The sequence below is a fragment of the Lissotriton helveticus genome, chromosome 1_1 (genome assembly GCF_964261635.1).
Source record: "Lissotriton helveticus chromosome 1_1, aLisHel1.1, whole genome shotgun sequence".
NCBI classification, from domain to species: domain Eukaryota; kingdom Metazoa; phylum Chordata; class Amphibia; order Caudata; family Salamandridae; genus Lissotriton; species Lissotriton helveticus.
In genome coordinates, this window is record NC_136057.1 from 279,490,819 (window position 1) to 279,504,572 (window position 13,754).

The window sequence follows — 13,754 nt, forward strand, 5'->3', positions numbered from 1 at the left end:
TCCTCCCCTAGGCAGGCACAGTGCTCAAGAGGGAAGATTCAAAGGCCTTGCCCCCTTCGTAATGCGACTCAGCCTCTGCTGCATGCAGCAGATGGCAGCCCCCGGTTCAACCCAGACTTTTGGCAGGAAAATTAAGTGAGAAAAGGGAGGTGTGACCCCCTTCGCCAACTCCACCCCTCAGGTGCGGGAGGCGAAGTACATTTTCCAGTGCCCACCATCATAAAGATGGTGGGACTTATCTGGCTAGGACTAGGACTATTCCGCCTTGCCCCCTTCCCCCCCCCCCCCAAAGGAGGGTGGCACTACAGAAGGTGTGGACAACCCAAGTAAAGGACCGATGGGTCCCTACCTGTCACACCCCTAAATTTTGTGTTTAGGTGGCACCACAGACCCTGAAGTCAGGTTTTGCAAATCTATTTTGCGTTTTAATACAAAAAAATTCTGCATGCAAGCAGTCCTGGACTTTTTGGCTTGTAACATGGGTATGGTACATGTACACTCGCATGTCTCAGTTGCACTATTAAGACAGTAGCATTATAAAAATTACAAACTGAGTGCCGTTCAATTTATGTCCATTATTCGATCGAGAGGAGACGGGTATAAAAAGGAGGACAGTGACTATAATCGTAGAGTTCTAGTTTTGTAAACGTCATTACACAGCCATTACTGTGTGCCTTTACATGTCTTAGCATACAGACACTGACAGTATTGGTAGTTGTAGTTGCAAGTTGCTAGATGGCATCAATAGAATAGAAAGAGAAGGCAAAACAAAGATTGCAAATCTAATGGAGGGAACAAAGAAACATGTGTAACCGTTGTTCAGCCCACAATGCCCTACAGCTTTTAGGCTTGGATTTGTATGTTACCCTCACAGCGGGTGGCTACCAGCTACCTCTTTGCTTCTGAAGTGTGTATTATAACATTTGTACAAGCAGTTTGTTTTTCCAGTCAAAAGTGTTGCGGTGTACACGCTACCCAAACTCGCATGTGTGTTAGTGGCCCACAGAGTGTATATCAGGGGAGTCCCCGTTTGTCATGACCGCATTTAGTTGCAACTCTGTATAGAGAGCGTCCCAGCATGTTGCAATTGGGATCCTTATTTTTCTAAAATTGGTGTGGATCTCCTTTTTGAGCCATGTGTCATTTATTAATCATTGTGCACAACAATTGTCTTACACTCCTCTGTCAAGCCTAAGGCTGCTCGACCACACTACAACAAATTGAGCACTTTGGGTTTGCATTGAGCCGTCTACACTTCTGGGGGAATCTCTGGACTATGTGCTATAACAATTGGTAATATTGTGTAAAGAGCCAGCTTCCTACAAGGAAGCAAGATTATAAGCTCCTATTGGTTCATAGTCTTCTTACAGCTGGGCAGATATCATGGCTCTTGGGAAGTTGAAAGCCTAGGATGCCATACTCAAGTGCTCCTGATAAAGTTAGCTGGGTGTGCTGGCGGAAATGGCAGGGTGCTAGTTGGCAAGCCTAAAAATAGAAACTGAACAAGTTACTTACCTTTAGCAATGCTCATTCTGATGGAAACTCTAACCTCATATTTATTCCCTTTAAAATACTCCCTGGAGCCAGACTGGAAGCAGAAATTTGCACCGCTAGTTGGCAACATGTGGCACCATGGTGACTCCGTACTGACATGGATGTCACAGAGCAGAGCCACAAACACCAACCCAGCATGCTGACATCAGATTCTCAATCTTTCTCCTTCTGTGTCCTCAAAAGCTGAGGATTTCAAACAAAATGTAAAGGACTGTGTGCTGAACTCCCATTGGGACCTTATTTAGGCGTCTGAGAATCCACTCAAGAACACAGGGAGAAAGGATGGCACTTAGAATATTGTGACTTCATAATAGAAACTACAGCACAGTCAAATGAGGAGGACTTGCAGAACAGAGGAGCAGAGTCCCTCTTGTACCACGTAATGCCTGGCAGATGTCTAGATCTGGCGCCCCCTTCGCTAATGCATTCATAGCAGCATTGAACCTGGTGTACTGAACCTGTAGGCCCATGGGAGAATAGGGGGGTGGGGGGAGGGTGGGGATGACTTGGCCAGCCTGATTGATGCAGAAGACTGTCCATCTTGACAAGGTTCCCCTTCGGCACCACCTTTCCTGTCTTTGCTCCAGATAGGCGCTCATAGAGCTGGCCATCCAACCAATATTTTGTGTGCAGTCAATACCGAGGCTCAGCACCCTTTTGGGGTGGAGCCGTAGGAGCCTCTCCTCTCCAAAGGGAGTGGTGTAACAAAAAACATTGGCAGAGTAAAGGATTAGATGATGTGCAAAGGAGACAATTTGTGGTAAGAAGGCCAACTAGGTGCTCGGCACCAATTTATCTCAGAAACAAGGTGGTATAGTGCGGTTGCACCAATCTGCCTATAATTCACTCCCGCAGTGCAGAGGAGATGGCAACGAGAAAGAGTCTTCACTCAATGAGTAGTAATGCTCAGCTCAAAAGGCAAGCACACGACAAATGTGCAGACTGGATTTAGGTCTCACTGTGGAATGAAATTATTTTTGCGAAAACAGTAATACCCTATAAAAAAACATCACAACCAGCGAATTGATTAAAGAGGGTTGGTCAGGTAAAACCAAACAGGCTGAAAGGTGCAATTGCCTTTTACTGTGCCTACAACAAATCCCTGTTGAGGGCTGTCAGGCCTTAAGGATAACATCCCCCTACCTCGGACAGTTAGTGAAATACATTCAAACTGCTGCAGCTCTCTCCACGCGTGGAGGTGTACATTGTGGAGGCTTGGGAGCTAGACCCAGCCCTGTTGCAGATAAAGGAGGTCATCCCAAAGTGGTAAACGGTCCGGCAGGTAAATGCTCAGGCACTCAAGGAACGATGTTCTTGTGGCCCAGGTGATCAAGACCTGGGCCTGATCCGTCCAGATTTTTCTTAGATCTTGAAGCAGGAAAGTTAGTGGGTAAAACACATACAGGAGTCCTGTGTCAAATTTCAGCTGGGATGAGTATCCTAGTGAGTGCCCTGGAGAAAACTACTGTGCAAAGTCTGGACACTGCACGTTAAATGGTGGCACACAGATCTAGCCAGGGTGTCCCCACTGGTCGAAACCAATCTACACAACCTCTGGATCGAGGCTTCACCTGTTGATGCCTGCTCAGCTGGCCTGCTTTAGCATTCACGGATCCAACTACAAAAAATTGGTACCCTGAAAGATGCCAGATCATACACAGCACAGACAGGGTCTCCTGACACACAATAGAACGCCCCCAGCCCACCTTGCTTGATGCAGTAACACATGGCAGTAGTGTGGTCTGTAAATACATGCACCAACCATTCCCATGATGGATGGGAGGAAAGCTCAGTGCCACACTGATTGCTAGGAACTCAAGGTTTATTTGGATGTAGCTCTCCACTGGATACCAGATGCCTCTGGCCTTCGGCTCACCCAGGTGGCCTGCACCCTACAGTGAAACATCAATCACAGCCGTAAGATCTAGAAGAGAAAGGGAGAGAGCCTTGTCACAGGTCACTCTCGCTTACTTATCTGTGATCTGCAGCCGTGTCAAAGGACGTTAAAAGAAAGGCATGGACATCAGTGCGTAGGACTGAAACTTGTGTGGCTTTGTTGCATCACTTCTGGGGCTGTAAGGAGTCAATAGGGAGTCATAGTGTCATCTGCCACCGTGGGGGAGAATAGCTGAAGTAAAACTATTCATCAGACAAGTTAGTTCAGGTATGCCTACATTGTCAACATGCACAACAAGCTTCCCAACACCTCACCATAAAATAAAAAGATCTTCCACAGGCAGGTCCCTCTGGGTACTTGAGGCTGTAGGACACACCAGCGTTTCACTTATGCAGGTTTGAGGTGGGGACAGGGCAGTAGGGCTGTGGCCAAGTCAGTAAGTCTTCCTCTTGTTCGCTTTGGCACAGTTGTTCGGTCCTTTTCTTCTGGTTTCTTGTCTGAGGAAGCAAGTTTCAGGGTGCTTCCTAAATACTAGATTTAGGGGTGTTACAGGCAAGTAAAGGTTGGGACCAATGGGTCCCTTCCTTGGGGTGGGTACAGCTCCTATTATGCCACCCTCCAGTGGTAGGGGTGGGGGGGCGTATGCCTCACTCTGGTTGGCTGGGTGCCCCCATCTGCAAGAAGGCAGGGACAGAGTTGTGCTTCACCTATCCTTCCCCACCGAGTGGTGTAGTTGGCAGAGGTGGGCACACCTCTTCCTCATTTGTTTTTCAAGCCGGTTCTTCCGTCCAAAGTGGGGATCAGGACCAGTTGCTGAAAGCAGCAAGTGGCCTGAGCAAGCTCACAAAGGCAGCAATCCTTTGAAGCTTCCCCTTCATGGGCCCTACCCATCCTGGGGGAGGCTTGGCACTTCGTCCCAGGCTGTGCGTTGTTTCAGGCCCCAGCACCCCCTCCCCCGAAAGCAGCAGGCTCCCGACCCAGGGGTCCAGAAAAAAGTCTGTTGGTGGCAGCTGAAAGCAGCCACTCAGCCTGGACACTAATGGTAGGTCGTTTTTCAGGGGGCATCTCTAAGATACCCTCTGTGTGCATTTTTCATTTCTGGCATCAGTGCGGGTTTAATGTGCTGAGAAGTTGGATACCAACCTTCAGTTTTCAGTGTAGCCATTATGGTTTTGTGGAGTTAAAAATGACAACCTCCCAGCACCATATACTCTTAATGGCAGCACTGTACTTACAATGTCAAAGAATGGACCAAGACACTGTAGGGGTACAGGGCTCATACACCCAGCTAGAGGAGTTCCTGATCTATGCCAGGATAGTGTGTTGTAGGCATGGCACACCGGGATGTGTGCCATGTCAACTCTTCACGTTCTTCTGCACCAAGACACGTTGCTTGCAAAAGCAGTGTTTGAGTGTAAAGGTACAGGGCCTATAAGGGTGGGACAAGTGCTGCAGCCCTTAGAGGTCTTCCCTGGTCACAGTGCCCTGGGTACCTGTGGTACCATTTACCAGGGGCTGACCTGTGGCCAGAGATGCCAATTGGGTTTTGGTTTCAATGCAGTGTTAGGGAAAGAACATAGGCCCTGGGTACCTAATTAGCAGAAGCCCAGGGCACACGGTCAAAGCACATCAGCAGTTGAGCAAAAAGTGGGAGCAACCATGCAGAAAGAGGGCACTTTCTCACACTACCCCTTTAGCTAGCTGACATATTCCCTAGAGGACATTCATGGAACTGAAATTCCACCTAACATGCCACACCAAACCCTTCCCTAATAACTGTTAATGCCTAGTCTCCCAGCATACTATTAGAGCACCAATAGACATCTTAGGAGTTCAAGTTCCCTCACATATCCACCTCCATTCTCATCTCAGCTTGGTTTAAGCTCACTGACAAAACACAAGAAAGATGCTTACTTAATGATCTTGCTCTCGAACTGCTTGGCACTCCTCCACTTGCGGATGCACTTGAGGCAGTATGTGTGGTTGCAGTTGGAGAGGATCCCAAATCTCCGCTCACTGGGGTTAGCCTTTTCATAAACCACTTCCATGCAAACGCCGCACACCATGTCCTTACTCCTCTGTACAGCAAACGAGAGCTCCATGTCCTTCTCATGTGCTTCGATGCAGGACTGCAGGTGGTCAAAAAATTAGGGTAAATAACTTAAGAATATGGAAGTATTGCTGACAGAATGGGACAGCAGAGAGGTGTAAAAGGTAGCGGGGATAAGCAAGAGAGTGGGTTTGAGGGGAAAAGAAGAGGCAGAAAGAGCAAAAGTTAGATACTACAAGAGGTATAACAAATGCATTGGAGTATACAAGGGAGACAAATTATGGGAGGATAGGGAAAGTTTACAGCATTAAGAGACAGCAAAACAGGAGAAAGATCATAAAACATCACAGAAAAAGAAGGTAGCAGAAGGATTGTTAAAAGGACACTGCAATTGGTTACGGTTCACTTTATTACAATTGGTTTCTTTTCTTAGCTTTGCCACGGCTGCTCACCTTTAATAACTTTGCACCCTAATCTACATGTTAAACTATTTTACACCCCACCAACTACCATAAACCACTCAACTACCAGAACTTTAAAAACATTCAATGCAGCCGGTGAATTCTTACCCGCGAGCATAAGTGCCAACTGGACCTTGATCCCTGCTAACAAAATTAGACTTTTACAGAGTTACATTTTGGCGTCATGCTTGCTTTGCCACTGGCACTCATTCTACATATCAATGATTAGGCCACAGAAGAGCTGAAACGTGACCAAATGGAATGTATGCAGAGTAATTACATGTACCCAGAGTAGTTACTATTGGTTCAATAACTAGGTATTAACAGACATTTAATTTTGTTCCGTCAAAGGCGGCAACACTCTGCTGTGAAGTAACATAAGCAATTACTGTGACATCAGAAAATAACTATTTTCAATTTTAATTTTTAATAGCTCATAGCAGTCACATCTGACCAGACATGTTGAGCCAATGACACCAAACAAGGTGTGCTTACATTGTAATAAATATATTTTACCAAGGTTATACAGTCAAAGCTCTTACTAAAGAGGTGTTAACTACTTTAAAGAAAAAAAAACAAAAAAAACATGCCACACAGAGTTGGTCTTCAGTGTGGCCAGATTGGGCTAGATCATGCACAACTGGACTATAATGTTGAGGTTATGCATGGAAAACTTGGTTTGTGCAGTTAGACAAATGCAAACCATAGATCGGTTCCGGGTAGAACTTGGGAGCGTATTGGCCTATCTCCTCTCTTACTACACCTACCGGTAGTTTAGCAAAATATTTTAATGTGGTAGGATAAAATTATTTAGCAATAGCCTAGAGTACAAGATTAAATCTAACATGTCGAATTTGGTGTACCCAACAGTCTGAGGCATTCTGGAGATGGGACATCATAGGAGTAGTGTGGCACATGTATTTGAGATTGAGCAGGATGTAGAGAAGGAAAGGTGATGGATGGGAAAGGGAGCGGAAATTGAATTTTTAAGTATTCCCAATAGGGAAGGGCACTGAGAGGCAATAGAAGTGTGGCATTGGCAAACGCATATAAGAATAGTGAAGACTTAAAATTATTATTAAAAATGATGATCCCGAAAGCGCACTGCATGTATGTTGTATAACTCGCGTTACCTCTGCAATAAAAATTGTTTTACAAAAAAAATTAAAAAAAAGAATAGTGAAGACAAAGTGCAATCATTACGGTTCAAAGTTTTTTTTTGCATTGCTGGACCCTGGTGATTGTGCCACACAAAGGTCAGTAGACACCCTAGGTGTGGTCTCAAATGTGAAACCTCTTTCATAACATCAACATGTGCGGAAACTCATTTTAACAGACGTTTCTTGCAGTACTTGCTCCACTTTTGAACAGTTTACTTGTTCTTAAACCGTGTTGATGAATTTAACATCTGGGACGAGGCAGAGGAAACTGAATTAAAGGGACAGAGAGGATTATGGAGCAGACATGCAGACCAACCAGTGAAGGGTCTGGAATCTGAGAAGTAACTTATTCATAATTCAAGTGTGTAAGCTTATTCACAAAAGGGAAAGTCAGGTGTGACAATGAGGAGAGGTTTGCTACAGTGCATATGTCAAGCATCACCGCTTTCTTGCTGGCCTCTTCATTACACATCGGCATTCAATTCTGCTTTTGTGCTTTCTGCTACATTTGTAAATGAGAAGTGCTGGGTTAGAGGAGCACATGGAACAATGAAGTGTTGCAAAACACAAACTACCCCAAATGTCCACTGTTGGTGCCATGAAGTTTTCAGATCATGACAGCAATATTCACGGGGGGCTGAATGGTATGGCCTGTCCTTGTCTGCGTATGGTATGATCTGGCCTGTAATTCTATGGTATGGTACCTCTCTTCATAGATTTACCTCCACTCTGACTCACCCCAAACCTCATTCTACTACTGTGATATCCAAAAATCACTATTTGACTCGTCCCTACTCGGTTCCTCCATGGATTACCCCAAATCTCATTTTAATACTGTGATCACCCCAATACCTTTCTAGAGACTCTTGCCTCCTCCATCTCTCCTATTGCTCATCCCAAACATCTTCCTACCATGATCTCCCAATGAACACTTTCTAGACCTTTCCCTCTATCCCTCCACTATCCTTTTCAATCCAATTAACAGACTCACATATGCACTGCTCAAATTAACTCAGATTTCACAATTCTAATCCATCACTAATCCTTTTTGGGTTACCGAGTAGCGTGCTACTTGCCAAAAATCACTTGCCTCTTCTGGGGTAGTAAGCGTTATACAATTACAATATGCCTGCGTTGACTGAGCTCAGAGCTACCTTATAAGAAGTTTGACCAAACCACTAGTAAAGTGCAATTGTCACATGCATTTAAACAGATGCATCTCAACTATCCTATCTCTCTTGCTCTTTCCAGACTTAGCAAGAGCATACATTCTGCGCAGACCACATCTGTAAGATGGCCCGGTCACATATCTTCATTTACTGCCTGCTTGATGCAGTCCCTGCCCCTCCTTCCTTAAAGGAGCAATGTTGGGCTACTTTTTGGTTGGCTGTGGGCTAGAGAATGCTCTAAAGATCTGTCAACACTGGTTGTCTTGCCGTTCCTTCTACATGTGCATAGTGAAAGGAGCACAGCTACCGTTACCAAGTCATAAAAAGTTGCTGTGCACACAGGCACAATACTACTAGGTGGGGAGTGAATTATTTTCAATTTGAAATACTGGTCTAAAAGAAGATGCACCTTCCATTCCAAAGAGCTTCTAAAGCTACAAGAAAAAAGGTGAAAAATAAGCAGTCGGGAGTTTAATAGTAGAATATCCACTCTAATGAAAGGACCTCAAAAAGGAAACGTGTTTTTTTTTTAAGTCCCCTCTGTGCTAGAGACTTTTGATGGGCTGCATCTAGACACAATGCAAAATAAGAGTAACGAAAGTAGCTACTTTATAGGCGTCAATCCACATACCATGCCAGTAAACAATACAGTTAATAATGCAATGTCTAATGGCACCTGTAAAGGAAAGGCCACAGCTCAGATGTGGGTTGCTAGCAGAGGTTGTTAAAATGTGCTGGGCACAAATTAAGGTCTATGGCCTGTGCTCTCCATGAACTAATAAAGTGGTGCTAGTAACTGCAAACAATCAAATTACCTCACTAAAAAAGGTGAAGGGAGAAAGGACTGAAGCAGGTGGATGCAAAAGTGTGACTGGATAACAAAGGACATGAGTTTTTCCTCTAGAAGGAATCGACTTACACATGATTGTGCTAAAGTGAGGGGAATTTGATTCTACTGAGTATTAGTAAATGAAATTCAATATCTAGGGGTTTGGAAGGCATAGAGGCGTACATAACAGTGAAGGATAGATTCTATTAGAGAGGGGGATAAAGGAGGGACACTGAGAACCAAGGTGTTAAAACAAATTTAATTTAGACAATTCAGTAGAGAGGAACAGTGCACTAAGACATTAAAGAAGGCAATATAATGTACTACATGGGAAACTGGCAGTTATGGTGGCAGGAGCCAAAGAACCTCTTGCCTCTAATACAGAAGATTCAAAGCTTAGACAATCAATGAACAGTCAGGAAAGCGGTCCTTGACTGGCTGGATGGGGGTAGATCGAATGCAAGAGAGCACCGGGCCACATTTAGGAACAGCTGAAACAGTGTGAAGGACATGGACTGAATTGTCAGATAGCCATTAGGTTGGATCCCAAATATTGAAGAACGTCCCAGACAACGCCAACTCAGTATAATGAATAAATATTCAAATACGCTGTCAGGTGTTTAATTTCAAACTAATTTCAAACTATGGCAATCTACTACTTGGGTTTAGTGAAAGGAAGGCAATAGGCATAACTTGCACAAGCCACAAAGATGGGTTATAAATGCCCATATTTATAGGCAAAGGTGATCAAAGGTGATCGGATGTTTCATACAGTTACCTTTATGTGCTCCGACCTCTGAGCAGTGTCAACTGGATGGAGCACCTGCAGCCCACACATATCACAGATGTCGCCATGCAAATATGCACAGTTCTCGCCATATCTGCATTCTCCTACTGCTGCATAGGGGCATAGCTGTTTCTTCAACTCTGGGCTGCTCTCCAGATTGTCATGCTCATCCTCCGTTACTTTTGCTTGCTCAGGAGTTTCCGGAACAGATGGGGAGACTGGGGCTGGTCAAAAAGAAAAAAAATAACTTATGTTAAAAGTTGAATTTTAAAGTTTGACATAAGGTAAACAATGCCTTCATGATAAATCTGTTAACTGGGTCCCTGCCCTTTCTTTTTCCTTATTTTTTTAGGGAGGCGGCTAGGAGGGAATGAAAACAAGCATTGGAAATGCAATAGGTCTCGCAGCATTAGAGTTAGTGCTTTTAGAATTGTTTATGGGTTTTTTTGTAAATCTTTAGCATTTTTGTTTCCTGTAGCCAATGCTAAAGAATTAAAAAAAAAAAAAAAAACATTTCTAAAAGCTCTAACTCAAATGCTCCGAGACCTATTCCACTGTGTGAGAGTGAGGGTGAGAGCGAGGGGGTGAGCGAGGGTGAGAGCGAGGGTGTGAGCGAGGGGGTGAGCGAGGGGGTGAGCGAGGGGGTGAGCGAGGGGGTGAGCGAGGGGGTGAGCGAGGGGGTGAGCGAGGGGGTGAGCGAGGGGGTGAGCGAGGGGGTGAGCGAGGGGGTGAGCGAGGGGGTGAGCGAGGGGGTGAGCGAGGGGGTGAGCGAGGGGGTGAGCGAGGGGGTGAGCGAGGGGGTGAGCGAGGGGGTGAGCGAGGGGGTGAGCGAGGGGGTGAGCGAGGGGGTGAGCGAGGGGGTGAGCGAGGGGGTGAGCGAGGGGGTGAGCGAGGGGGTGAGCGAGGGGGTGAGCGAGGGGGTGAGCGAGGGGGTGAGCGAGGGGGTGAGCGAGGGGGTGAGCGAGGGGGTGAGCGAGGGGGTGAGCGAGGGGGTGAGCGAGGGGGTGAGCGAGGGGGTGAGCGAGGGGGTGAGCGAGGGGGTGAGCGAGGGGGTGAGCGAGGGGGTGAGCGAGGGGGTGAGCGAGGGGGTGAGCGAGGGGGTGAGCGAGGGGGTGAGCGAGGGGGTGAGCGAGGGGGTGAGCGAGGGGGTGAGCGAGGGGGTGAGCGAGGGGGTGAGCGAGGGGGTGAGCGAGGGGGTGAGCGAGGGGGTGAGCGAGGGGGTGAGCGAGGGGGTGAGCGAGGGGGTGAGCGAGGGGGTGAGCGAGGGGGTGAGCGAGGGGGTGAGCGAGGGGGTGAGCGAGGGGGTGAGCGAGGGGGTGAGCGAGGGGGTGAGCGAGGGGGTGAGCGAGGGGGTGAGCGAGGGGGTGAGCGAGGGGGTGAGCGAGGGGGTGAGCGAGGGGGTGAGCGAGGGGGTGAGCGAGGGGGTGAGCGAGGGGGTGAGCGAGGGGGTGAGCGAGGGGGTGAGCGAGGGGGTGAGCGAGGGGGTGAGCGAGGGGGTGAGCGAGGGGGTGAGCGAGGGGGTGAGCGAGGGGGTGAGCGAGGGGGTGAGCGAGGGGGTGAGCGAGGGGGTGAGCGAGGGGGTGAGCGAGGGGGTGAGCGAGGGGGTGAGCGAGGGGGTGAGCGAGAGGGTGAGCGAGGGGTGAGCGAGAGGGTGAGCGAGGGTGAGCGAGGGTGAGCGAGGGTGAGCGAGGGTGAGCGAGGGTGAGCGAGGGTGAGCGAGGGTGAGCGAGGGTGAGCGAGGGTGAGCGAGGGTGAGCGAGGGTGAGCGAGGGTGAGCGAGGGTGAGCGAGGGTGAGCGAGGGTGAGCGAGGGTGAGCGAGGGTGAGCGAGGGTGAGCGAGGGTGAGCGAGGGTGAGCGAGGGTGAGCGAGGGTGAGCGAGGGTGAGCGAGGGTGAGCGAGGGTGAGCGAGGGTGAGCGAGGGTGAGCGAGGGTGAGCGAGGGTGAGCGAGGGTGAGCGAGGGTGAGCGAGGGTGAGCGAGGGTGAGCGAGGGTGAGCGAGGGTGAGCGAGGGTGAGCGAGGGTGAGCGAGGGTGAGCGAGGGTGAGCGAGGGTGAGCGAGGGTGAGCGAGGGTGAGCGAGGGTGAGCGAGGGTGAGCGAGGGTGAGCGAGGGTGAGCGAGGGTGAGCGAGGGTGAGCGAGGGTGAGCGAGGGTGAGCGAGGGTGAGCGAGGGTGAGCGAGGGTGAGCGAGGGTGAGCGAGGGTGAGCGAGGGTGAGCGAGGGTGAGCGAGGGTGAGCGAGGGTGAGCGAGGGTGAGCGAGGGTGAGCGAGGGTGAGCGAGGGTGAGCGAGGGTGAGCGAGGGTGAGCGAGGGTGAGCGAGGGTGAGTGAGGGTGAGTGAGGGTGAGTGAGGGTGAGTGAGGGTGAGTGAGGGTGAGTGAGGGTGAGTGAGGGTGAGTGAGGGTGAGTGAGGGTGAGTGAGTGAGGGTGAGTGAGTGAGGGTGAGTGAGTGAGGGTGAGTGAGTGAGGGTGAGTGAGTGAGGGTGAGTGAGTGAGGGTGAGTGAGTGAGGGTGAGTGAGGGTGAGTGAGTGAGGGTGAGTGAGGGTGAGTGAGGGTGAGTGAGGGTGAGGGGTTGAGGGTGAGTGAGGGTGAGGGGTTGAGGGTGAGTGAGGGTGAGGGTGAGTGAGGGTGAGGGTGAGTGAGGGTGAGGGTGAGTGAGGGTGAGTGAGGGGTTGAGGGTGAGTGAGGGACCGCAAAGCTATGGGGGGCAGAAATACCACAGGAGGGGGCTATAGCATAAATACCACTGGGAGTTGATAGAGCGGGAAAACGGCCAGAGATTTGCAGGGCAGAGAGAGCACCACAGCGAGACAGCAAGGTGCGAACTGTGTGAGATATTGTGACCGGCGCACGGTGGGGCATTCCCAGGGTAGAAACGCACTGGGACAGTGGCAGGACAGAGAACCCGCGCGAAGCTGGAATGGCAAGAAGATCTCTGGGGTTGGTATGGGTTGAGTACCACTAAGGCTGGTAGGAGGGGTGTACCACGTGAGACTGGGGAGTGTGAAATAGGAGCAGCTTTGTGAAAAACGCCGGAGGGTGGTCCGTGGAGAATTTGGAGATTATTGAAAGCATGGCGGCGCCCCCAGATGTTCTTGTTCTGCGTACAGTGTTGTGGACGCGCAAATAGCCGGAAATCCGTGAATTGCTCACGGCAGCAGCGGCGGTGTTGCAGGACTCCTGCATGGTGCTTGCCAGAACTTGGATAACTTCAGAGAATACGGATAAAGTACATTTCAATGCACGCAGGAGACTCCAGGAAAAGGTGCAAGGCGCACCGAAAATGGAACTGCCTGACAGGATGCAGATTTAGAAGGTCGCGTGCCAAATGCAAATAATTAAGACAGTGCTGCATTCCGTAATGTAGCCCGTGAAGCAGCATGCTGGAACAATGACAGAGGGATCTGCTTAGCAAAACAGTCATTCCAGGGAAAACAGCATGACCAGGCGAGAGCAGAATGCTGTGACGCACTTAAAGCAGGCATGGAAATTCTGCCAGGCTAACTCAATCTATCTTCGATGATTCAAGTCTCTTCTGCAGGTAAAGATTACGAAGCGGACGGCACATGAGCGTTTGTTATAATGCAAACCGCTCGAGCTAACTCGACAGACGTCTGAAGCAGGACCAGGGCGCCTAGAAGACCACCCGAGGTGATACACAGTGGTATGCAAGGGATGGCACCCACTCATTCGATCTCACGCAGGTTCACATAATAACAGCTCTCTAACACTCTAGGTCAAATTTTGAAGTGCATATTAGGGAGTCAGGGAGGAGATATGGTGGTGGTGGGGGGGAGGGGGGGGTAGTGTTGCTAAAGGAGATTTTGAAAATCGTCAGGTCATTTAAG

General features: G+C 49.1%; 1 protein-coding gene across 3 annotated transcripts in view; it reads right to left on the reverse strand.

The window, feature by feature from the left end:
- Nucleotides 1-13,754, reverse strand: part of MKRN1 (makorin ring finger protein 1) — a 136,741-nt gene that overhangs the window by 54,098 nt on the left and 68,889 nt on the right. For all 3 annotated transcript variants that reach the window (XM_078668183.1, XM_078668184.1, XM_078668185.1), the window contains exons 4-5: nucleotides 9,899-10,131; nucleotides 5,366-5,580 (exon numbers count right to left, since the gene is read on the reverse strand). In XM_078668183.1, the coding sequence (XP_078524309.1) occupies nucleotides 5,366-5,580; nucleotides 9,899-10,131 (448 nt within the window). The remainder of the gene's footprint in view (nucleotides 1-5,365; nucleotides 5,581-9,898; nucleotides 10,132-13,754) is intronic.